Source organism: Excalfactoria chinensis, chromosome 5 (genome assembly GCF_039878825.1).
Source record: "Excalfactoria chinensis isolate bCotChi1 chromosome 5, bCotChi1.hap2, whole genome shotgun sequence".
NCBI classification, from domain to species: domain Eukaryota; kingdom Metazoa; phylum Chordata; class Aves; order Galliformes; family Phasianidae; genus Excalfactoria; species Excalfactoria chinensis.
This window is the reverse complement of record NC_092829.1, coordinates 57,275,213-57,302,640: the sequence shown is the minus strand read 5'-3', so window position 1 is coordinate 57,302,640 and position 27,428 is coordinate 57,275,213. Positions and strand designations below refer to the sequence as shown.

The 27,428-nt window shown below is 37.4% G+C and overlaps 1 protein-coding gene across 3 annotated transcripts in view; it reads right to left on the bottom strand.

The window, feature by feature from the left end:
* The window catches only part of LOC140253492 (leucine zipper protein 2-like), a 151,924-nt gene that overhangs the window by 29,428 nt on the left and 95,068 nt on the right, over nucleotides 1–27,428 (bottom strand). For all 3 annotated transcript variants that reach the window (XM_072339119.1, XM_072339117.1, XM_072339120.1), the window contains exons 6-8: nucleotides 27,268–27,330; nucleotides 7,172–7,234; nucleotides 5,372–5,434 (exon numbers count right to left, since the gene is read on the bottom strand). In XM_072339119.1, the coding sequence (XP_072195220.1) occupies nucleotides 5,372–5,434; nucleotides 7,172–7,234; nucleotides 27,268–27,330 (189 nt within the window). The remainder of the gene's footprint in view (nucleotides 1–5,371; nucleotides 5,435–7,171; nucleotides 7,235–27,267; nucleotides 27,331–27,428) is intronic.

Below are 27,428 nucleotides of genomic sequence, written 5' to 3'. Positions count from 1 at the left end.
TTCAGTGAATAATTAACAGAAGCATTATAACTTAAGTATCGTAAACCTCATCACTTGGGAAAAAAAATATCTAGCAGCTCCAAAGACTGAAATACGGTATGCAGCAAAAGCAACAGAGATCCTGAACCACAGTTCATCACTTAGTCTAATGCTGTATTATTACAACTACTATAGAGCAGAAGTACCCCAAGGAAGACACCCACAATCTCACACCTTCCAACTCTATCTCTACATGTTATCCTATAGAACCTTTCACAGCCCAACCCATCAGCCATCTAACTGGCAAAAAAGAAAAATAGACTGGTCACAAAGTTCATACTCAATCCTACTACATCCAAACAGCAGAAGCTGAATTCTGTAATTTCCAGAAATCAATACATAAATAGACCAGCCTTCATGTGATAGCAGCTTCAGACATAAAATCTACAATATACTTTCTCAGCCATCAATGCAATTGCTTTGAGGAATATACTTAAATTTTTCTTCCTGCCATTATGATTACTTTTGGCAAATCGGGATAGTCCTTGAAAAAAAAATCCACCTATTTTCTAGCAAATCATTGAAAACAGTAACTACAAATTATCACACTTCAACAAGAAAATTTAGCTCTCCCCAGCAATGTGATCCCGGTCACACATCACCAGACACAATGACTTTTGTGGAATAGCATTAATTACTCATTAAGCCATTAAGCATTTAATCTGACTGATTGTGTATGTGTAATTACCTTGTATTGCAAATGCTTTGAAAGTAGAATGTCATCAATCTTACTGTCTGGCTTTCCATAAACTGATGTACTCAAATGGAACCAGAGCATGAAATGCAAACCACTCTGAATTTCCAGGCTTACAGAGAACCTGATCTTCACACACAACCACCAAATTGTTTATCTATTACTCACAGATCTTTAGCAAGAAAAACACAAAGACAATCACTCCAGAGCTAAAGATGAAGAAGAGCACTGTGCAACACTCACAGTCATGACTCTTGCTCTTGCTCTCAAAGATCTTCACTACAAAACCACAAAACATAGTTTGAAATAATGATGCAAAATACTATGACTCAGGTCATGTCTCAAGGCCAGGGGTAGATTTCATACGATCTCTTTGACACCCTATTATTTAAGCCTTTCTCTCCAAATTTTGGTCCCTCAAATTATTTTAGGCATTGTTTTAGCCAAAAGATTATTCTTCAATCTAGTACCACTCCGTGTAACCACAGACTGATAAAAACTTTTCACTTTGTGATTTCTCCTTAGTTCTGTTTGTGCATCATTGCTTTTACTATTTTATGTAGGCTTTAGGGCCCTAATACTTCACAGGCTCAACAAAGAATAGGTGAGGGATCTGAAGACTGAAAAAGAACAAACATGATGGTCATGTTCAGAAAGAGAAAAAGAAGAAAGAGACCATGACTTACAGATCCATTATTGTACCATTCATTTTTGGAAAGATACTGGGAAGAGTAAACAAGCCACCTCTCTAGAGGACAGTTTTATTTGCTTTGTATCATTCATGAACAGAATGGTGAACTAAACATTTACTCATCAAAAGCTCTGGTGACTTCAAACCTCTCTGTGTCACAGATGATGACTTTTTCCTGTATTTATCTTGACAAAGAGGAGAAAATAGGATGATGTTCCCTAAAGACGAGTGCAAGATATTAAATGCAGACAGGAATAATTACTGAAACTAACACAGAACATAAAACAGCAAGGATGAATGAGTCATGATGACATCACCACAGAATGTGTCATGTTCTTATAAAGCAGAGAACACCATGGGTACAGAGTACAAAAAAGCTTTTACTCTGCTCAGTGTGGCTGAAATGACCGGTCAGACTTCTGTGGCCACTTGTGGCATTGCAAATAGGCACAGAGCAAAGGAAACATGTTCAGATGAGAATAATGCTCATCATTAATGGTGTGAGAACTAATACTGAGAAGCAGAACTAGAGAGAGAAAAAAAAACATCAACAAGCCCAATCCCTACGTATACTACTTTAATATGCAGGATAATAACTACAAAATATAGCTATTATGGGAAAGGAAAATAAAATTATTTTCTAAGTGCATGTGAAATGGTATGGTAACATGTTGATTTCCATTTCAGTAAGGCAGATTCAAGAGAGATAGAAGATGACGTTTCTTATTTTTAAGGCTAGTAGACCAAAGCAAGAGAAATACATAGTTTGAACTGCTGTAGGCTTCCTAAATCCAAATGCATAAACATTGTGAAATAATAACATGCATTTAATCAGCTCTTATGCAAAAGGTTCTCAAAGGTTTAAAAGTAGAGAATACCTTTTATCAAGCCCATGTAACAATGTCGTTTATATTTAAATGTTTAAAATAAAGAGTTCTCTGCTAAATTTGGACTTTGGTGTCTGTCCTCCCCACCCTGTTTTCTTTAATCATTTCACCTCCTCCTCTGTTGGAAATGCATAGTCACATAGTGATAAGTAATTTGCAACTCTAGGAAATAGGTTTACTGTGGCATGTAATGACACACTGCTAATATGGAGGAAAACACATATCATGGAATCACTTTTTCTTTACAGAGGGGAATAGTAGAAACATGTAGCGCATCCAGTCAGTATGAGGCAAAAGCAATTTCACTATTTCATTTTTCTTTAAGTCTACAACTAGTCCAAGAACACAGCTTTGACTGAATTCCATACACCCAAATAATGAAATGATTGGTATAGCATGATGTGTTTCAAAGAATTTGGAAGACTTTAGTGAAGTCTTAAACATTTCCTGTGCCCTTTCTATATAAAGTCAGTTCAGGTGTTTCCTAAATAGTTTCCTGAAACAAGTGCTTGATAAAAAGGAATATTATTTTTCACCTGCCTTCTCTTTCTCATGCAGATCTCTGCAACTATTTTTTAGACAAGCCCAAATTTGAGAAGATCATAGAATCATGGAATCCTTAAGAGTTGGAAGGGACCTCTGAAGGCCATCTAGTCCAAATAATGCAGTACTTTTTAGTCTGTCAGAGTTATTGAGTCCTCACCTCACCTGAAAACACTATTTAAAAGCACAGAAAACAGAAGCAAAGTTTACATCTTGCTTTTTTTGCTTGTCATGTCACAGTTTATGGAACTGCATGGGCCCAAGAATACGGCCACAGTAGCAAACAGACCTTTGTGGTGAGCTGCAGAGGTCAACTACAACTAGGGTTAGGACAACTACACATCAGTAATGGACCACGTGTATGTAATCAATGGAGTAGACTGGTTTGCTCCTCAGAAGAAGGAGCATAATTATAACCTACCTTGCTCATGTAAGACATGTACAGACATTTACCTGACAAAGTCGTTGATGATGCACTGGTTAGGGAATTATATTTAAATTGTCCTCATAAATGAGTGGCTAACTATCTATTTTGATCCAGGACTTAAAATTACAGAAGGAAAAACAGATTAAATGGCAGACGAAATACATCTTTCTGAAACTTTTAAGCAGAATCCTTAGGAATTCATCACAAAGCAGCAATCAAATACTAAGGACATAATAGTGAACCAATTGCATCTTGTACATTGAGATGAACAAAAATTTTAGGAGTACAAGAGACAAGCTGATATCAAAAGCCAATGCTGGATTTATTTTTGGTCACCTGACATCTATATCAAACATTCATTTTATTGTGTTTCAGGAGCAACAACAACAACAAAAAAATCTGTAATTCTTTTCTAATTTAGTAAAAATGTGACTTCAAGGAAAATACAACCCACTTACAGATGCAACTATAAAATTTAAGAAGGTAACTGAAAATGTAGCATTAATTCTTCCTTATTTTCCTTGTTATAACACAAAGTAGATTCCCAGCTCTGTCAGCTTCTCAATATTGCCACTCTATACGTTTTAAGGGACTAAATGCTGAGAGTTAAGAACTCAAATTCTAATGTCAACGGATATGCTGACAATGAATATAGTCTTGAGCACATCACCTAACTGTTGTGGCTCCTTCAGTCACATGGCATTATATCATATATATAGACACATAGGAAGAGACACAGATACATACATACATACACATCACATAATGAATACAATACACTGTAAAACACTTTGAAAATATCAGAAGAGTAAATACATGACAAAAATGAAGAACTCATGTTGTATTTACTACCACTTTACAAGTTACTGTCTTGTAATATTAAAACAAGACATAAGCCATCAATTCATTGGAGTATTACAGGAAAGAGCTGTCTTTCCCCCAGCTCTTCCTCTCCCTTTCCCACTTACTCCCCAAAGCTCTGAGCAGAAGTCTCATTGACAGAATGTTAACAGAATGTAAAGAAGGTCCTCATTAAGGACTCGCTTCTCAGTGTTGATTATTAAAAACAAAATCAAAAATCCCCTATTCTTCTCACAAATATCTTCAAAATTAATTCTCAGTTCCAACTTTTTTCCCCATAAATGAAATTTCCTTTAGTCAGGAAAAAATCTAACAAAGGTATTTCTGACTATACATATAAGATAAAACAAATAAGCAAATCAGAAGTCTATCACAGAAAGAACTGAAGAGTGAAGAGATATTTCAGGTATTTGCATATGAACATCTCAGAAGATGGAACTTCAGAATCCTTTCCCCAGTTCACTAACAACATTTATCTTAAGTTCTCAAAGAGTTTTTAACTCCTTTAGCTCACTGTCTTCCCAAAAGGCAATGTAATCATTTTCTCCATTTTGCAAGAAAGAGCATTTAGAGCAGAACTCCCCCTGACTAACCCGGGGGACATTTTATAGCTGATGGCTCTAATATTCTATCCTATGCCTTTCAGAAGAAATATAGTCACTGAGTTCAGCTACCTTTTAAGTAAGTCTAGCTCTAAGCACTTGGAGGATAACTACTTAGCCCCATCATTTATGCAGGAAATGAAAGCACTACTCAATAAGCAGCCAAGATCCGCCTGTGAAGTATAAAATGCATCACAGAATCCATGGAATAGGGCAATATATTTTGGTTCCTGGCAAGGAACTAGAATGTTGCTTTATCTCAGCACACAAACAGATACTCATAAACTATTTTACACTACTGTATATTTTGAAATATACTGCATACAAATTTAGGCTTTGAAACTTTTCTTCTTCGATTCAGAAAGCAATTTAAATTAAAAAAAAGACTTTCCCAATTAGAGCAAATGAAAAAAAAACACACACAAACCAACACTACAGAAAACAGCATTTCTGAAATTACATTCTGGTATTATTCTTCTCTTTGGTGTTTTTAGTTCTTCTCAGTATAAAGAGAAGTAAATGATTCCTTAAAAATATAGCAATAAATGCAGTTATCATACTCACAGATGACTTCAACATTACAGCAACTCTAACATCTTAGCTAAGCTATGTTGATAGAAAACTCACCTTGAAAATCAAATCTTTTTTGCCATAACGAAGTTCTTTCAGCTGGGCTTGGATCTTTTTTGACTGAAAGTGAGGATAACACAATCAGTGGGTTTGGGTTTTTTTCAAGTATTTATTTTTAAGATGGAAAGTTCTGAGAACATGAAAGCATAACTGGAGACATCACCTTCAAAACAATCTTCAGAGCAGGATGAAACTATCTGCATGCAGTTTGCAAGAGAGGAACAAAGCATGAGCTTCCTGTTAGGCAATTCTATCCATGAATGAAGTTTGATCCCATTATTAAAAGAATACTGATTTTACATGCTTGAAGTATTGAACATAGTTAAAAAGCAGCAAATACACTGCATTTCTCTAGTCTCTACCACCTAACTATGGCAAAATGACAAAAAATAAATAGATGGTCCTGTAGTAGCATTTTTCTTATTCTAATGGCACTAACCCACTTTAGATCCATAAATTTATCAGGATGATTCATCAAGTCTAAAAATATTAAGGTTTAAAATACACTTGCAATCTGTTGCGTTGAATACTGGCGAGCTAAGGTTTGGTTTCCTGAAATCCTTTGACAGCAATGGTTGTCATGCAAGAAGAAATTTCATGTAATTTTAGACTTTACCTTTAGACTTAAAGACATGCTGTAAATAATAAATCATCAGTGAAAATATCTAAAAGTTAATTACCTAACATTCGAGATGTTAATGCAACTAGGAAAAACAAATTCAAATAGGAAGGGTAAATAGCAAGCTGTGTTGAACGCTGCCAATTCTTTTAGTAGTAAGCAAGGAGAGAATTTATACTTGTACTCAAATACCCTGGCATGTTTGAAAACAACAGTGATGACAGTGGAAGGTAACAGATTCTGAAAAGATAGAAAAAAATATGCACTGTTATTGACTGTTGTGGATATATCCGAAGCAATGGTTGCAGACATTCATCTGGGCTAATTAGCCAATACCACTGCAAATCACTGCTTGGACCTCATAAGTTTAGCTGTCTAGGTACCAAACTAGAGACTTTGAAGAAAACGTGGCCCATCTTAACTATGATAATTTTAGTAAAGAAGTTTTTTGCTTCTGTTCAATTCTGGCAACATGAAACGGCCTTCAACAGAAGTTACTTCTGCAGATGAAATCCAGGACTGAAGTCACGTAAAAGAATAAGTAAGAATCATATGTAGAAATAACCACTCTCACAGAAAGGTAAACAGATAAGGGGCCAGCTCCGATTAAAACAGTTACTTGGGCATTTAGGGAAAACAGAATTTTTGTATCATGAGCTATCTTTGCTAGAGTTTCCATAGAGGAGAGATTTTCTAATATGACGCTTCCCTTGAAATAATAAAATGACATAAGGATCAATAATAATACATATTTTGTGTTCCTATGAATTATTTCAAGAAGGCATTCAATGATTCCTCTTATTCTAGGCACTAAGACCAGGGAAATAAAATCAGCTTAACATTCATTATAGAGCAAAATGTATTCATAAAGAGCTCCAAATATGTGAAATAACCATTCCCAAACTTTATTAGTCTAAAACTTGATTTTGCAGCTTGCTAGCATATTTGTATTTCCCTTAGCGTAGTCCCAGAAATGAGTTTGGAGGAGTGTTTTATAAACATAATGGTGGAGATGGGTTGATGCTTGCACTTGATGATTTCAGAGGTCTTTTCCAAACTTAATGATTCCATGATCATGCATGTATAATATATAATCTATGTCAGAATCTCAGTGAAAAAGACTGACACGATATTCTTTTGGGTACACTAACTTTGAAATAGAGAGAAACCTTCCTTACCTCTTCTGCGTGAATACCACAAAGTTTGTTTCCTGACAGCAGCTTGTTTTTGAGGCTTTTGTTCTGAGGAAAGAAATTTTATTACAGAGATTTAGTGACATCTTAAGGGATCATTTGAATACCTTATCTATGTTATCACACCAGTTTTATATTACACATGGATAACACCTTCAAGTCATTGGAAAAGACACAAGTAAAAAGATACAGTAGCTGCATAACAGCATGATATCCTCTCTTAAAAAGTTCTGAAAGCCTACAACTTTGCATTAAAACAGGCTTTTTCAGGAAGTGGAAGGCACATAGAAAACTTCCAAACCACAAACAATTTAGACTGGATGTACTAAGCTAAAAAGGTAAGAAAAAAAGAACCCTTCATCTTCACCTGTTGTCAAGAGCATGGCTCAATATCATTTTGAGTAAATCACTGTAGCAATTGAGTACGAAGGTTAAGGATGTCAGCACTCAGCCAAAGTGATGAAATGCATGGGGACTTGCCATTAAAATTCACAACTTAAAATAGCATGTCATCAAAAGCTTTTAAAGGCCAGCTAGCTGTATTTTGACCTCTTGGGGTTCTTATTCATGTAGAAGTTTCCAGTATTTTTCTTCTTATTTTCAGGAGAAAAAATAAATATAAACATAATCCTTGACAGCATGAATATTTTATATTCTGGTTGTTATTTCTGCCTCACTCATCCCAAAACTAACAGACAAGGGTATGATTTCTATGTGGTGTAACTGTCTTCACAAATTGTTCAGAAATTAAATGTTTGGCAGGAAGACACTGCAGTGCTGGACTTAAAACACAAGTTAAAAAAAAATATATGACTACAAACAGTAACTTCAACTGTAAGTACATGTACAGAAACATGGATCATCAAAATTCAGAAATATCTATTCATTAATAAACAGCATCTCTTCCTTGAACACTGTGCACAAGAACATGCTGCCATTAGATAAAAAATGGTGATTCAACTCAGGATGTCCATTCAAATTAAGGTCTATTCAGGTCAGATGTTCTCAAGTTCCAACATGTTTTCTTAAGAAATGATAGAGTAGCTCCAGATGAGCACCTTATTGCACTATTGCACCAAAGGAAGCAGATAGAAGGTGATAAAAAGTAAGGCAAAAAGATCCCCAAAAGATTAATTATGCTCAGCATAGCTGCTGTTCAACAAGGGTCATACAAAGAGCTATACTGTATCATGATCACACATTAGATCCAACCCGTTTCACATAAAAGGTCAGCATCACTTCTTGGGATTAATGGACAAACAGATGTGCCAAAAGCACTGTCTCATTAGGAAGCTGCACTTAATTCATCTAGGAATTCAAATAACCTCTATGTTTTGCCAAACCGTGTCCATTCTCCACTTTCCATCTAGTCGGACAATGGTTCTGATGGCGAGTTCACACCTTTACGTTTTTACTCAATTCTTTTCCAAATGAAAGGTACTATAAGAAATACTTCTATTGATACAATAATAGATCATAGTTAACTTCTATACACACTATTTTGCAGGGCCCCTGCAGTAATCAAAGGCATGAAGAACTGGATGTCTAGCACCTCAAAATGTGCTATGTTGTAGTAGGTGAATGTCATAATTCACATGTTTCATGCCAAAGTAATCTGAGAGGAGAATACAGTTAAGAGAAAGTGTTCAAAACCAAAAATTTTATGAAAATACTTTAGGATAGCTGGGCACCATTTTGGAGCTTTGGCTAGATCTAAGGAGTTTACTGATGACAGGTGACAGGACAAGGGGAAATGGCCTTGAGTTGTGCCAGGGTAAGTTCAGGTTGGATATCAGGATATTCATCACAGAAAGGGTGGTTAAGCACTGGAATAGGCTTTCCAGGGGGGTGGTTGAGACACCATCCCTGGATGTGGTGCTCAGGGACAGGCTGTTAGAATTAGGCTAGTATGGTTAGGTCATGTTTGGACCTGATGATCTTAAAGGTCTTTTCCAACCTGAGCAATTCTATGATTCTATGATCAATCCTGTTCCAATAACTGGCCTGTTGGCAAGAAAACAGAAACTAGGGCAACTAGAAAGCAGGCACAAATTAAGTTACAAACATTTATTTTCAAGTACTTCAATGGAAAAGGCCTTTGACATTTCAAGTTTTAAAATGGATATATTTTAAGAATGAATTAATTAAGTGAATTAAAGATGTTCTTAACAGCCTCTCTTAAAATGATATACAGTAATGATTTTAATTAGACATGAGCTTTTGGATTTACAGAAAGAATACCATTATATTTGAACTAAGTCAGTAGCTTAATGCTTAAACAACTTGAAAAGCTTACAGCCCAAACTGTTCACTGTAGTGTTTGCAATCAATCATATCATTAAGCCAAGTTATGGTGGTATTTAATTCTTCACTAAATTTGCACCAGCAGTTTCAGTGCATTCCTAAATCCAGGCGCAGAAACCTGCTGCCTGTTGTTTCGTCCCATGCGGTTGGATGTACATAAGCTCAAGAACAGGTAGAACCACGTAAGACAGTTTTCTGTCTTTCTTGGGTAGATTTGTCAGTCTCTGTGCATACCTTTTCTTCTCCACTCATACTGATTTAACATTCAGACATTTCATTTACACACTGATGTTAGTTTCAAAACGTGGCATCAGGCTTAATGAAAGCCAACATCTTTTTATGAACATAGCAAGTAAGCCCATTGTTAGGTTGCCTGAAAATCCCCATCAGGTGACTGATGTGAAAGCAGATGGAAGAAGCTGCAGGGACACCTGCTTTGACACCGTGCCTTTGAAACTGCTACAAAAAATATAACCTTTCTCTCTGGGTAGAGGGGCATATAGGATCAGTCAGCTGGGTTGGAAAAGTCCATTAGGATCATCAAGACCAACTATCAACCTACCCAGTCCAATCACTAAACCAAAACTCTCTATTCCAAACTTCTGAAAATAACTCCTTCATTTCTCTCTTTTATTCTCCTCAATAAAACATCAGCAGTGAAGCAAAACAGTGATTGAACACCTGAAGAGGCATGTGCATATTTTCACTAAAGCAGCAAAGCCTACCAATACAGACTGAGCACGTCACCCCTCTGAAGGAAAAAGAGAAGTAGAACAATATTCACGTCTAAGAATCCTTAGGAAATTATTTAAAGCAAGATGCAAACAGTCTTTTCATTCCTGAGGATATTACTACCTTGCACCTCAGTAACACTCAGGTCTCTTTACCTCTCTTCATCAACTTAACCCTACGATATCAATGCATAATGGCTGAAAAGTGTGATAAGGTTTTTTCGGTACCATGTTTCTTTTTTTATTTCCATCTTCCTGTTAGAAGACTTCAGAGATTTAAAAAGCAAAGCACAAACTAAGCACTCAACGGAAACTCAACAGAAACACTTCTGCAGTTGCAATATTCATTCCTTCCTTTTCTGCCAACTCATATTTTTAAAATCATCATAGTTTATATTGTGTTTTTCATGATATATTCTCCTTATTGAACGCAAATAGTAAGTACCTCATGAGACAAGCACTCCCACTTATAGGCATTGTTATACCTGACAAATCACACACCTGGATCCATTTTAAAGGGATTTATCATTGTATTAAATCTGTACATACCTGGTTCTCAGCAGAGAAGAACTACATACCCCAGAGGACTTTGCTTTCAGAGGGGAAGATAAGACCTGCAAGTCACAGGACTCTCTTGCTGCCTGGTACTGTGTGGGTGTGCTCCCCAGCCCTTTCGCCTTAAATTCAGAATAATGTCTTCAGTTTCACCCTCTCTCTCATTTTATTTATTAGCCTCAGTTCCGATTACATTGTATTCTATTGTTTTATCCTGCATTCCAATATATTCAGTAGATTAACTTTCCTCCTAAGATAACGATATGTCACTGTTCTGTTTTTAGGCCCATCTCCTTACCCTTCTTTTTTTCCCTGGGCATGGGTACATGGATCCTATGCTCTATTGCTCACAAAACTGGGCAGAAACAGCCCATAAACTGTTGACACCCCCTCCTCTTTTCAGACCAGTGGGCCTACTGTCCCCATGTCATGGACACAGATATACATAGAGATAACTCCATGACAGTCATACAGATCAAACCATGCCAAGCTCTTGCTTGGCAACATTCTTCCTTCTTGCAGCCTTTTTCTATTATGGACATCCTATAAAAAAACCATTGACAAAAGTAACAACAAAAACACTCCAGAAAAAAAAAACCATGGGCTGTATTCAGTGAGATTGCCAGGGCCAATTGCCAAGATGAAAACTGCTTTCCATTTTCTGTTAAACAAAAGCTGTTCACTGAGCCCTTTAGAGGGAAAATCACAAGGCAGCATCTGACCAAAATTAGATATCTCGACTTAAAAATGTACTGGTACTCATTTTTGCTTTGGATATTAGCTTTATATTTCAAGGTGATGAAAAAGTGTTTTATATAGCATGAAACAATTTGAGAGCTTTAATCCCAGCAGGGTTGACTCAGCTCTTCATCTTTCTAAGACAGATAAATTGAGTTTCTCGCACTCTACTGTCTAAGGATTTTCAGATATGACCTTATACACCACAGTTCTACATTACTTTTTTCCTCTAGAATTTCTACTCAAGGACATCAAAAGCAACCTATGAAAATAGTCTATCTGAGCTTTTAGCAAGAGTTTTGTGTTGGGTGGTATGGGACTAAGTATGACTGCTTAGAAGCATGCTGTTCCCATAATTCCCCAAGCACACAGGAGAATTACAGCCACCAATGATCCTCCTAGCGACAGGAGCAAAGGCTTGAAGTCAAGAAGTGTTGTGTCCAGCCTTATGAAAAAATGTCCTCTCTACCACATAAGCAATTCCTCACATCTGGAGCACAACATTTCCTGCTCTTGTGCCCCATGTAATACCACTGCATATGTATACCACTGCAAAACTGAAATGCAAATCCACTGCCTTCTATCTGCACTTTACCAGCTAACATTCACCAGGCAACACCAATAATTTTAGGCGACTGCTTCTACGTGCACTGTTGCTACTCCAGTTTTGACTTTGGTGAACTTTGAAGCTGTGCATCATCTTTGAGTTTCTCTCTTAATGCATTTGTTTTGCACTAATGAAGTAGTGTGAAGGTTTTCTGCAGAACTCTTAGCCATGACCACAACCATAGCCAAGGTGTAGAGTTGTGACTACAACAATAGCTCTGCAGCATCACTGTGGCATCTGGGAGCACTTGGGAACATAGTTAGTGGGACAGTACATATTTGAATGTTTTCATGTTTCCACACAAACTTCAAGCTCTGGCTACTAGAAAAAAAGCTCATTCCTACAAGAAGTAATGGTTTAAGTGGCATTTATGTCTGTAAAGAGCATATCATTGATCACCTGAAGTTAAAACAATCACTTAATAGCTTCATAGGAAGGTTCAGTTGCCATTTTCAGTGATACTAGTACTTGCATCACTGAATTGCCTGAAAAACTAACTGCAGACCAAACCCTAGTCATCACTCATTGACAAGAAACGGAGAGCTACTATTAAGTAATGTATTAAAACTATTACTTGTACAATACTTGAAGATAAAAGGTTTCATTTTATTCACTCCTTGTAGCCTGTATTTTCCATTGCATGACTCTAAATGCTTGCTATCAACTGTCATCTAAGATAAGTCTCATTTCCTGTTGGCCCTTAAAATTAAAATCACATGGACAATGATGCTAGTTAAGATTTCCATGAAGATGGATATTTGGAAGTATTACCCATTCCTACTTTTGTCAGGTGGAATTTAGAATCACTAACGTGACCAGTAAGCATCTCATCCTACTCTGTGATCACCTCCATGCACACATACACACACACACACACACACAAAAGTAGTATATCTGCAAACAGATTCCTTCCTGCAAAAGGAAGTTTATGGTACGCTGTTATTTCTCTAATTCTTAGGAGCTTAATTCACCCTTCCTTAATACTGACATAATTTTCAACTACACCTTTCCAGTCATTTCAAGTGCACTTTCCTTATGGGAAAGAAAAGGCCATTTCATGGAGTGGCTTGGGTTGGATGGGACCTCAAAGATCATCCAGTTCCAACCCCTGTGCCACGGGCAGGGTTGCCAATGACTGGATCAGACTGCCCAGGAACCCATCAGATGTTCTTATTAAAAGCACAGCAGCACATTGAACACAGTGTGAGCACTGAACACATTTTACAGAATGTCTATCTGAAATGAGAGGTAACTGCCTATGCTATGAAGTATTATCTACAGCAGAACCCTGACAACTCTTTGATCTCTCCCTTTGGTAAAGTTGGCTGAGTGCCTCAGGGATACTCTGTGGGATATCAGGTTGATATTTGTGAACAGAAGGGTGAAAAGAAGCTAAAACCTTTGACAGCTCTATAAAGATAAGATGACAAAAATGAGAATTCTGACCACAAAAATAAACTACAGTTTCTGATTTCCAAAGAACTAGGCTCACTCTCATTGCAAGACGGAAGGGTCACAGTGGTCACATTCAGCCCGACAGCCTCGCTTCTCCTTCTGTACCAGCAGCAGGAGATGAAATGCTGCATTAAGCACATATTAGATCCTTGCACGTTTGCATTCCAGAATTGTCAGCACCTGTCTTAAAACATGAATGACATAGATACGAAAGGAGAAGGGCAGGAGATGAATAAGGAATGCATGTATTGTGTTCTCCATGGAGTCATATCACTCAAGTTTGCTATAATATTAATAGGCTCTGTCTCACGAATTCTCAGTAGCAGTGCCCTGAGTCTTGTTGTTACAGAACTTTTAGCCAATATATTAAATTTTTAAAGGTAGCAGCCTGCAAGTGGAATCTAAAAATACTGAAGGCAAGCATCTGTTTTAGAGAAGTTACCACAGTATCTTTCAGTGGGAAATAGAAAACCCTGGGGCAGTTCTACTGAACTGATTCACAAATTAAACACCATTTCCATCGTGCTGTGCCCACTCAATACAAGAGCCTAGATAATATACATTAGTTAAATAACTTCTTTGCCTCTGTCCTGAAATGGTCTATCCTTGCTTAAAGAATACAAAGTGGCTTTCACAAGATCAAGTCCAGCCCCAACCCATGTCCACTAACCATGCCCCTCCGTGTCACATCTCAAGTGTTCTTCAACCACTTCCAGGGACAATGACTCTACCATTCCTGAGGGGAAACTTTGTCCAACTCTCCACATTCTTGTACATTCAAAACATCAGAGGTGCAACCACCCATCAGACACATCAGGTGCAACATAAGCAGTACCTAAGCTTCCAGTTGGCGTGAGATATCTCTAGCCTTTAAGTGGCCAAGTTGCATCAGTAGAGTAATGGTGCTCCCTGTAAGCAGTGAAGAGTTGATCAGTAAACAGCTCAGTTTATAATGAAAATGTAGACTGTTTGTATAGATTAAGGTATTTTTACTCCACCTCAACAGAACTCTAGTCAAAGCTCCATTAATCACTAAATATTTCCTAAAATTCATTCAGTGAGATGCAAAGTGGTGAAGAGTAGGACCTAATTCAGAGGACGGGAGTGATATTTTGAGAGTCATTAACGCTATTCCTTTTGTGAATCATCATGTGATAGTATGCCTTTCTGTGAGGATCCCATCTGCTTTCAAAGGAGGAAGAAAGAATTATATTCAGTTTAAACCGAACAACTTAACTTCATCATTTTCTGGGAGCAAATAACATAAACCTATAAAATAAACATTTGCAGGGAAAAAAAAAGTGAAAAAAACCCACACAATTTCAGTGAAATTTTGACTACAGGAAATTAAAGATTATCATGACAAGTGCAAGACAGAAAACAAAGTTGTTTGGTGAAATCACACAAACTAACACATTTCTGAATGACATAAGAAAGGACAACTCCCCAAACACTTCAGTTATTCATGTGCACAATATGCTGTCTTATGCTCAATCTCACCACTTCCCTAACAGTTTCAAACTACTTCCACTAAATCTAATAACAGAGCTCAGAACACACATCTCACCTCTTGACCACAGCCAATATCAGCAATGCAAGACTAAGGAGTTATTCCCTCATCAGACAAAAAGATCTTCCTTTCAAAGGCTTGACCTTGGAACTTTCACTGTCTTCTTTTCCTTACTGAAATCTTTGCAAGAAAATTGGTTTCAACTGTCAACATGACAAAAATGGACTGTTTGATAATATTCTCAAAAGGCATTTGGCTGTGTTTTCTGCAGCTTAAGGAAGTACACTCTCTATATATTGGTATTTTTAGGACTGGAAACATGCCTTAAGAGAAACAGAGATCTCCTATTTCTCATATGTATGATGACTGCTATTTTGTTGGATAGAATTTAGGCATAAAGGGCTTAATAGCAATTATTTTGATATCACATCTGTTAACACATCCATGCAGAAGTAGAATAAAATCTGCACAGTAAGGAGGAGATAGCTCTCTCCTTCTCCCATCCCAATGTGGGATGGAACTAAGATATTAAAAGCACTGTACATTAGGAGTGTTTATATTCTATTCCTACTTGAGCTTATCATAATGCAAATATTCTGCTGGGTGTGATAACTGATATGTAGAATTGTCAGAGTTAAAGTAGAGTTGCACTTACTTTGGATTCTTTGGTGATTCGGAGCTAAGAGAGAAAACACTACATACTTATGGAGTAGGACAAATTAAGGATTATACATTTGAAGCAGTCATGCAAATGCTTTAAAAATATCACTTTCTTTTAGGACTAAAATCCCAAAATAAAATGAAGACAAGCCTATCCTGATCTATGAATAACTAGAAAATCAGAAGAGACTTTGTCCTTTTAGGAATGCATCGATTCTTTAGGGACAGCTCTTTCTATTCCTTTCCTGAGGTAGATAGCAACTCCTCCCTCCACTCCTTCCTTGTCTGTCCCTTCAGAACAGCTTGTAATCATCAATAGCCACACTCCTGTCGTGGGAATCATCCCATCAGGTTTCAATAGTGGCAACTATATCACTGTTTTCTTATGGCAGTGTAGAGTCCAGCTCCTCCTATTTATTTCCCAAGCTGTGTGCATTGGTATAGAGGCACTTCAGCTGGTCTTGTCATTTTCTTAAAGGACAAGACCTTAATTTCTTTTTAAATATCTCCCTTGAATTTCCCCAGCAGTAACTACCTCATCATCATAGAGTTTTGTATGTGCTTCTGTGATGCCAGCACCTCTCAAGGCAACGGGTCCTTCAAGGTCCCTGCTAGCACCCCATCCTTCTAATCTAGCTATGCCTTCCCACACCTTATCATGGGAAGGTTCACTATCCCCAGCACCTCACTTCAGAACTACTTTAAAACCATCCCAATAAGCCCCGCTAGCACTTTTCCAAGTACCCTCCCTCCCCCTTTGAGAAAGTTAAACCCCATCTGGTGCCCACAAACCCAGTACCATGTAGGCCATTTGTTTGTCAAGAAAACCAAAGTTCTGGCAATGGCATGTCACAAAGCCAAGTATTTAAAGATATCATTCTTTGATTTGTTTCCATGTCCTTACCTAATACAAGAGACAGAGAAGAAAAAATAATTTGTGCATTTAATTCCTTTAGCCGTTGTCCCAAGGCCCTAAAATCCCTTTTGATAGCCCCTGACCCACATATAGCTGTTTCATCTCACCCTAGATGGAAAATAGTATGGGGTCGTGGTTTGACAACCGTAACAGGCTACCTAGTTTCCTGGTGACATCTTTCACCTGAGGACCCAGGAAGATAGCAACTCTAAGATGGTCTGTTCAGCACATTGCGTGTTCAGTTCCCTGTAGGGAGGAATCACCTACAACAAAAACCCATCTCTTCTTCTTCAACAATGTAGTCTTGATGTTGGGGGAAGGCTTTCTGTGGTTTGGTTTCATTAAGTTATCTAGAATGAATGCTGACTACCCACATCAAGTACACCACTACAGGGTGTATGGTGAAAAAGCCATGCATAATACCAAATAAAGCTAAGATCAAAAGGTGTGGGGCAATAATTAGTTTGTCTAGTGATTTATGAACAATGTATACCAAGTTCATCATGCCATTCATGTTACTGGGAATGCCAACAGTTCATGAAAAGATAGGGCATACTCACTGTTAAACTGTCCATAGTTATAAATCCTAATTATCAGCCATAGTCCTTAGCCCAAGTTTGCTTGGCCACAAGCTTTGTTTTACTTAAGTGAACTGGCTGTCACATTTTAGAGCTCTAAAACTGGCAGCAGAATCGCGATGTAGAATTGAAGTAAAGAAAGGGTAAAGTAAGGCACAAAGCAATCAGCAGTGTGAAGGAGGCCAGTGAAGAGGAACTGCCAAGTGAGGCATTTCCATCCATGCTGCGGCACACACATCCATCTCTGAGCCAATTCTGCTATTATGGCTTTATCAGGTTAGAGAATCAGGAAACATTTGTGTATTTTAGGGAGCCTGATGCAGCGCTCAGCTGATCAAACTGAATCTAATTGTTCACATACTTCACTAAGTTCTGCAGGGACTTGAGCTGGCTGAATCATCCCTGCTGAGGCTTGGAAGAGGAAGAGCTGGTAGAGCTGAAGATTGGATTAGTGGTTTGTTAATAATATTTGTTTGAAGGCAGTGTTTGTAGGTGGTATTCATAACAAAATGAAGCCCACTTCCTGAGATTTAAAATAAATTAAGAAAAGAAAAAGGACAACAGAAGCATTTACACTTACCTATTCATCAGTCATGAAATCAATATATTTATGTGCTTTAAAACCTTTGTTAGATTTATACAAAACAAAAGGCTTAAGCTTTATATAAGACACGCTTCTCAATCTCAACCACCTACCAAACAGTAAAAATCATTCTCCTCTAAGCAAATCATCTTGAATTCTCTCCAGAAATAATGTGGTCCTGCACACAAAGTTGCAAAGACCAATGGCACAGCCCATTACACAGTGGAACATGCCTGCGAGTAAGAGTTACCATGTGAAAAGCACTATTTCAAAGGCAATTGAACAAAACAAAATGTATGTAATCAAACATACAAAAATACGAACTAGGCTGAGAAATACAGACTGTAAGCCACCACTAACAATAGCAGAATACAGCCCTAAAGGTTAAGGTAAAGCTAAGTTTTCATTTTGTTCCTTTTAATAATGGCAGAACCATTTCTATTTAAAAGGCCAGATTGACTAGAAGGAAATAAAGGACTTTTCAGAGGAAACAAGTCTGGGACATCTAGTGATTATAAATCATTAATTTCAAGATACAGAGTAATTTTACATCACTTATTGAGCTTAAACCACCATAAAAATTAGCTATTATTTGATAACACACAATGCATGAAATCCTTAGCCCAGCAAGCACTACTGAACCGATGTTTTTTCAGACAACAAACACTGTGTAGAGAATATGAGGAGGAGTCAATGCCACTCAAATACTACAAACTGCACATACACATTTGGCTCTTTCAAATGTAAATAACTTGGAGACTTTCCCAAATGACAAAAACAGGAGTTGGCAACAGTCACTGCGAATCTGCATCAAGAGAGAATGATGTACAATGTCTTTTTCACCTGAGCAAACATCTGCATTTTTAGGGTAGCAAACTAGGTCTGCTTTTTGCTGGCTGCTATGGCAGAAAGCTCAAGAAACTCTATTCTCCCTTTTGCAATGACAGAAAGACAGTCATCCTCCATGTAACTAGCTGCAGTCAGAAGAGCCAATTCAATGAGCTAATCCTAATGTGTTGTCAAAATTATGCTTAAAGGAGCAGCATGAAGCCTAAAAACAAATAAATGGAGGAAAGGCTGAAGAGAATACCATGGAGGTATACTTAACAGATAGGGGGACAGCTTTGAATTGCTGCTTTTACTTTTACTGGTCCTTTCCCAGATCACTTCATTTGCTTTTTCTTTTGCTAAAAATGACATGCTTGTCACATTGAAGTGACATGCCAATTTTTTTTGTCTTGTGAAATCAAAGTGACAGCAATCTAAAAGCACAAAAATAATAAAATAGAATGTTTTTTTGCCAAGTTACCTCCCCCGTCGGTACCTTAGTGAATGCCCATCCTGCTTCCATGTGGCAGACTGAATCACAGAATCATTAGGGTTGGAGAAGATCACTAAGAACATCAAGTTCAACCCAACCTACCTCCACCACGCTGAATAACAACAACACTCAGTGCCACATCTCCTTGGTTCTGGAACACCCCCAGGGACGGCGACTCTGCTACCTCAGTGTAGGACAGTGGTGTCTCCTATACTGACATCACTACGGGATGGAAGTGTGTGTTACAGTTTTTACCCCAGAATGATCACCATTCAGTGAACTGGTAAAGGATATGAATTTCATACCTAGATGTTAATATTTCCTTCATCTTCTTAGGCCCAGGTTTTGCAAATAATGGAGAATGTGAGGCTCCAGATCCACAGTCTTTCCTCCTAAGACTCAAAGTTCAGTGCCATCAAACTCAAAGTTTAAATGCAAAGTGCTTAGCATTGGCCAAAATAAACACACTGAAGCTCACAATTGTAATGCACAAATGCACAGCATGAGAACATTCTTAATAACACCAATTATACCATTGGGAAATCAGGAAAAAAGCCTGCTAAAATATATTCTCCTTTCTGACTCTATAACACAGATAAATTGAGATATCTCCAGCATAGCAAGCACTGGATTTAATACAGACAATATAGGGGAATTACCTCAGAAAGGTAATCAAATTCATTTTCCTCTGTGTATACCATACAACTTTAAGGGACTATGCAGGTTGGCTGATGAACCACAATAACCAGACACAGCTTTTGTTGGTGTTCATTTGTTCTTGGATTTTTTTTTCTTTTTTTTACCCTTAAAATAATCTACATAAGCCTTACAAGAGCTCAAGTACCTATTTGATAGAACAAAACACTACTTAGATATCCTTACCTGTAAAGGAACACTGAGATAAGAGAAGACATGATCTTACAGAATAACATTAGCATCACTTGATTTAAATACTTTTTGCTTAATGGGCATTTCCACATCTGTTACTTCTTGCATGGCATAATAAAAACCTAGACCATTTAAAAACACTAATAGTCCAATAATTACTGGCTGTTTAAAATATCTGCACTTACAAAAACTGTGGAATTGAATTCTTCAGTACTGAAGATACATTGCACAGGAAATGCTATAGACAAATGATAAATGGGCACAATTATTATAATGGATATAGTAAAGCAATTTTGTGGCAGTTTAATGAAAACTATTTTGAGATTATAGTTAAAATTAAGCTTAAGATCAACACTTAAAAGGCCTCTAAATAAAATCAGTGCAATTCATTCGACTTATTATGCTTAAAATTACTGCCAAATCATAGAATGGCTTGAGTTGGAAGAGATCTCGAGGATCACCAGGTTCCAACCTCTCTGCTGCAGGCAGAGTTGCCCATCACTAAATCAAGTACTAGATCATATTGCCCTGGGCTCCACTAAGCCAGGCCTTAAATACCCCCAAGGCACCCACAACCTCTCTGGGCAGCCTGTTCTGTTACCTCACCACCCACTCAGTGAAAAATGTCCCACCAACATCAAATCTAAATCTTTCCTCCTTTAGTTTAAAACCATTCCCCTTTATCCTATCACCATCTGCCCATGTAAAGAGATTATTTCCCTCCTTATTTATCACCTCCCTTCAAAAATCAGAAGGCTGCAATGAGGTTTCCCTGCAGCCTTCTCTTCTCCAGATGGAACAAGCCAGCCTCCTTCAGTCTATCTGCATAGGAGAGGTGTTCCAGATTTTTATCACCATTGTGGTGAGGAATTTTATTTGGAGCTTTTGGGGTGTTTTTTTTTTCTGGAATAGTCCTACCTTGAATTACAATCAAGTACTTTGTTACCTTTATTATTTCACATTCTTTAAATGTCTCTATATAATTGGAATGATCAGTCCAAATATTGCATTTCATTTGATCAAATTAAGACCAGAGTGTAACGAGTCTCAGGAGAGTACTATAATCTCGATCATGTCACAAGCTATCAAACCTCAGTTTAAAAATACCTCACAGTAAAAAGTTGAAATTTTCCAACCAAACTCGATATTGATTAAGATTAAAAGCTGCAAAACAAGAGCAGTCCAGTTTAATTTAAACCTCTGAATAACAGAAATTGTTTTTCAAAGTCACTTTCTGCTCCCTCAAACTCAGCAAATAAGCTCATCTGTATTCAACAGCACGATTATAAAGAAAATGTAAACACTAAACCCTACAGCTGGAGGTCTGATAAATATTTATAGTTTTGTCTAAAGGGAAGGGGGAGGCAAATGGAGGAGGCCAGGCTCTTCTTGGTGGTGTGTTGCCATAGGACAAGGAGCAATGGCCTAAAACTTGATCATAAGAAATTCTGTACCAACATGCAGAAGAACTTCTTTCCAGTAAGGGTGACGTAGCACTGGAATAGGTTGCCCAGAGAGGTTGTGGTGTCTCCTTCTATGAGATATTCAAGATCTGTCTGAATGCTTACCTGCGCAACCCATTGCGCTTCAGCTGGAGGTTGGACTTGACGATCTCCTGAGGTCCCTTCCAATCCCTGCAACTCTTTGGTTTTGTGATTCTCCCTCTAAATCAAAGGAATTTCTGTATATCACACCACAGCTTGATTAATTTAGGTCTATTCTGCCATTTTGCTTTTCTTCTGATTTCCTACTGATTTTCATGGAAATCTATTCATAACTGTGAGGGAGGCATTCCTGCTAACTCATCCTGTAGTCAGAGCTTTTTAGCCTCTGAACACCCTCATCCTAGGACAGGATTGTTGCATTCCAGGTGCTGCATAGCTTTATCAATCAACATTCTAAATAAATAACTCAACTGTATCTTAATGCCACACATGCACTTAAAACTTCATTGTTGCTCCCTTTTAAGTGATCTTTCCACAAAGTGATTTTAACATCACTGCACTAAAAGCCAACTTTTCCACTTGTCTGCATAACATGAATAAATTAGATGAAAACATCTCTTTCTTTTTCCTGCTCTGCAAAATTTGCACTTGGTTCAGGAAAAGTTTTATATTGATTATGAAATTTCATTCACGCTTAAAGTTCTCTGGAGTTTGGCTGCAAGCTGCCTTGCCTTTGAGATTTCCAATGCAGGAAAGCAGTGGTCCGGATAATACCAAGATTCACAAAATTCTCTTCACAAGTTCAAGAGCCAAAGATTTTAACTAGAATTCAGTGCTGTCCACATTGTCTGGTGAAGCTGCAATAGACGTCATTGAGGGCTGTCTGTGCAAAGGACAGAATACAACTGTTTTAAATTCTGTTAATCAAGATACTCGCTAATACTTCATGTGTTGCTGCCTTCCTGAAATAAGTGAAATAACATCACCAATTCCTTAATGTCAAATATTCTGGTCATACATGCTGAACAGTGAGATGAAATGGAATATCAGACAAGCCCAGCATCTCCCTGACCCCAAGGGCCTAAACAGTGTGATCTTTAGAAAAGCTTACCTTAAACACTATCATGTTATGCACTATCAATAACCAGAAGCTCTAATTACTGATACACCTTTCCTACAAATGAAATGAAGGTGCAGATGGGAAATGACTCTCTTCTCTGCAGACAGTATATTGCCAGAAATGACAAACAAAAAAGACTAAGCTTCAGGGATAAAAATGCTGTCAGGCAGTCTTGATGCTAGACAGGTACAACAAAAATAAAGAATGCAAACATTTTGGAAAGTTAATGAAGGAGGATAACAGAAATAAAAGCACTTGGCAAACTGAGTAAAGACATCAGAAGGACTTCAGCAAGGTTACGGAAAGTACACTGCTACGACTTTCAGTGCTACAGCTAATTTAAAAGACAACATAAAAACAATATGGGACAAATTCCAAGCAGGCAGCCAAGACATCGTGACTAAGCACAAGATGAAAAGAGAGCCATAATACGTGCACATCTCATTTTTCATCTCCATATTGATGAAAGATATATTTTATCTAAATATTTACACTTGAGTGTTCTGAAGTTCATGGCTGTGAATCAGATTCATAGAATCAAAGCATGGCTTGGGTTGGAAGGGACCTCAAGGATCATCAGGCTCCAACCCCTCTGCCAAAGACAAGGCTGCTAACCTCCATACCTAGTACTAGACCAGGCTGCTCAGGGTCCCATCCAACCTTGCATTCAACACCTCCAGGAATGGGACAGATTTCTTAAATCCTGAACACAGACTTAAAGAATGAAATAGAAAATATGTCTGTCTCTGAAAAACAGACAATAGATCCATTATAACTCCTTAATTGGCATTAAAATTCTGATTATCCTTCACCAGGAACTGAATAAATGTATCCTACACTTTTGGGTCTAAAGACCAGAAACAGAACTTTGAGAAATCAAAGCTTGGCCTAACATATGTATTATGTACATACAATATAGTTGCAGCTACTACATTATATCACTACAAATACATCTCACTCAGATACTGAACTAAGAGACGCCTCCACTTTATTCTCTGATTCTTGAAGATGATTTTTTTTTTCTTTTTCTGAATTGTAGAACCAGTGCAATATGCAAAGAGGAAAAAAGGCTTAACCTACCTTCCATCTACATGGGAACAGACTTTTATGCTTAAGAGTTACATTTATCTACAGAGTACGAAGAGAAAAGAATTACAACGTCCTCCTTTGCAGAATGGTGTCAGGATGCAGACTCAACGCCTTACAATTTTATTTCTACTTTACTACAGGAGTTCTTTTTTTTTCTCCACCATAATTCAATGTAATTCAATTGAATTCACCCTGCAGGGCATGAAATTCCCAATAGATCAGGTGGGACTTCAAACTGCCTTGACTTTACCTTTTTTTTTTGTGCAGCTAAACACAGAAAGATTAAAGAAAATTCTGCTTTAGGACGATTTACTCGACACTAAAGCTATAACCACAATTTATACCTGAATAGAACAAAAGTATTGTTTACAAGGTAGTTATTTGAAACCATGCTTCTTAGCAGCAAGAACACAAATTACTGGGAGCCACAGTCAAATTCATTTTCAACTCCTGGTTTACTTAGTACTGACTGTACTACTTTGTCTTCTATGTAATTCATGTTTTTTAAAGTTCTGTCACAGCTTAAACAGCCAAGAAATATATTGCCTGATATAAACTACTGTACCAATGTAATAAATACACTGAATTATTGTAAATTTTTTACATAAAGAGATAAGTATACTTTGATTTAGGCATACACAGAGATATAATAAAAGAACTTGCCCACAGATAATACAAGAAACTCTAGTTGTATCTTCTCCAATCACATGTAATAAAATTGTTTAATAACATCGTTTTTAAATACATAAATATTTTACCTAAGCCTAACGTGAGGCAACTACAGCATTCAAGTGGTAGATCCAAAGAGCATTTTGCCACCTCACTCGTATAGCTAATTATACTACTCATTAATCTGGGGGGGAAAAATCATAACTCACATATCCCAAGGAAATTATATACGTGTGTACATCTGCTGGAAGCCTTGCAGGTTGCTTCTGGTATTGGAGGAAGCACTTAGAGACCTCTAACAAAGAGGAATTGTAGACACAGTCACTATGCACAGCATACAGCACATTTTTTCCTCCACACAAGGGATTTTTGTTGTTTTAGTTGGCAATTTTTGTTGTTAAAGACTTGAATAGCCTGAAAATTGACTTTTCTGTACACTATCCTCTTTTCATATGCTACACCACAGCTGCAACACTCAGTTGGAAAGCTGTTGTCTATTCCTATCTCCCAACTGCCGAGCTGAATGGCCGTAAGGCACATGCTGAAAGGACAGAACTAAATGGGTAATCATTTTTTACAGTGGCAAGAGAGTCTGAGATTGCTGCATTCAATATTTGTCAATACAAATAGAGGGTAAATGCAATATTTGAAAGACGGACAACGGTAGCTGTGGAAGGAATTCCATTTACGTTACGGCTCTATCCATTTGTATGAATATAGAACTTCAAAAACACATGCTGCCCTCGCAGTGTCGTGGTTTGACTCCTACTTTGAGTACTCTGGTCTCTCTTGCTGTGTTTGATTTGGTTACATGTAGTCAATTCTCGTTTTTCCTCAGATCGTTGCCATTGTGTTTTATCTTTGTTAGTGCTATCTGTTGGCTCTCTGCCCTTCCCCCTCTCCCAAACACCATGACCCAGGGCCGCTCCTTTGTCTGTCTTTCTTTTCTTACTTACACCTAGGGATAACCCTGTGACAAAAAATCATGTAGAAATATCTATTAAATATACACTATATCCAAAAAAAGGTTTACTAAAAGCATATTCAGTGATTGGAAGCAGGGCATAGATAAACAATGTTTCGTCAAAATCATTCTTTTCTTTAATTTTATGATCAAAATATGAGGTTCTTATTGAAAAATCCAATAACAACTACTGAAACAGTGGGAAAGCTTAACAGACATTTAAGAATTAGTCATTGAGTAGGTATAACTCCTTTCCCACATGCTAGCTGATGCACAGAAGGATGATGCAGTTCTCTCAAATCAGATTTCTCCCAAGCCAAAATGAGTTGCCTAAATAATGATAAGAATGCTGGAGGCTTTTGATTTCCAGGCCACTGCTAGGGTTGTATTCCTTCTTTAATCACAAGTACTGCTCTGTACTCCTTCCTAAAATATATGCAAAATAAACAGCGCCTAAAATCTGTTCTTACCTCTCTTATTCTGATTCTTACCTCTCTGTTCTTACCTCTCTCTTGTAGGTTGACATTAAAAAAATGAAAATATTTCAGGTAATCTGATTAAATTAAAAACAGGCAAAAAGGAGCTTAATTGCATTGGACTCAGTGATCTCTAGAGGTCCTTTCTGACCCCCAGAATTCTGTGATGCTGTCTTTGCTACCATACTCCTAAAAAACTGAATTCTTTTACTTCCATATCTAATTTGATACATTCGTACGAAGCGTTGGAAGGTTTTGTTGTTCCATTTTGAACATCATCAGTTGTTTCTGGAGAAAAGAAAGTTCCTTTTCTCTTTTCTTTTGAATTAAACTTATTTATTTATTTATTTAGGTCCTTTTTAATGCTGTGGCCTAAAAACAGATGAGTAATACAAATTGGACTCTGTTCTTCTTGAATAAGAACATGTGTATACTGGTCAAATCATAAGTAAGAAGGATGTAAGGAAGGGAGAGAAGACACAGGTGAGCTAGAATGGAAAAGACATCACTGAAGGCATTAGAAAACTGGAACTTTGTTTGTTTTGCCTGGTGTATTTTCCTTCCCACCTAAATCAACACTTCCAGTTTAATCATTACTTTACCTCCAAGTTCAGTTTTCAGTGTTATTTCTTTTTGCTTTTTGAGAAGCACTACCCACACAGATGCCCCAAATAACACCAATGCAGAAACCCAGAAATAGCTCACTCAGTGACTCACAAAATAATTACGCATCCTCTCTATTCTGTAGGCAAACTACTTCCCTGAAAACAGAGAACCACAGTGTGGCAGGATATCAGAGAGGTATATACAAAAAGTACTCCTCAAGCATTTATGATCTTATGAATTTACCTATATAATTCCCCTGAGCGTTTATCCATTCTCCAAGCATTTTAAAAGCTCCTTAAGAAAAATCATTACCTTCTTGTAGAGTAGTACCTAGAGATCCCTCAGTGCCTATCAATGAATATAAGAAGCTATACAGATGCTTTTTGTTTTTCCTTCTCTTGGGCTGAGTTTGGAAGTGATTCATGGCAGACTATGTGCAACTGCCTGTGAAGTATGATAAAGGGTACTACCAGATCAAAAGAGGAAAACCTACACAAATCCTGTATAGAGAATTCAATTTCATGAAAGACTGCTATGTTAATAATAAGGCAAGTAGTAAACAGTTCTGAAAGGAATGGTCAAACAACTAATAAAAAAACCCAACATGGAATTTGTTCAAATACAGTGTATCAGAAATTCAATAGTATTACCTTAAGACGTATCTGCTATAAGGTAACAATCTAGAACAATTAACCACTATATAAGCATACACTACAGGGCATAGACGGATGCATCCTTGAACTCCACAATTCCAATGACTGCAGATGATGTGAGAAGAGAGGCAGGCTCATGTGCTCTATCAGAATAGCATTTGTTATCACCGTTGTCACAGGTAATACTGATGCTTTTCAGTACTCCCCTCTTACCTCATTTTGGAGGTCCCGGATCATTCTGCTCTTCCTTTCCATTTCTGTCTTCAAAAAATTAATCTAAAAGTTGAATAAAAATACTGACTGAGTTTCTGAAATGAAGCTAAACACTATCTTAAACTCTTTTTTTTTTTTTCTTTTAACCTTATTCATAGCTT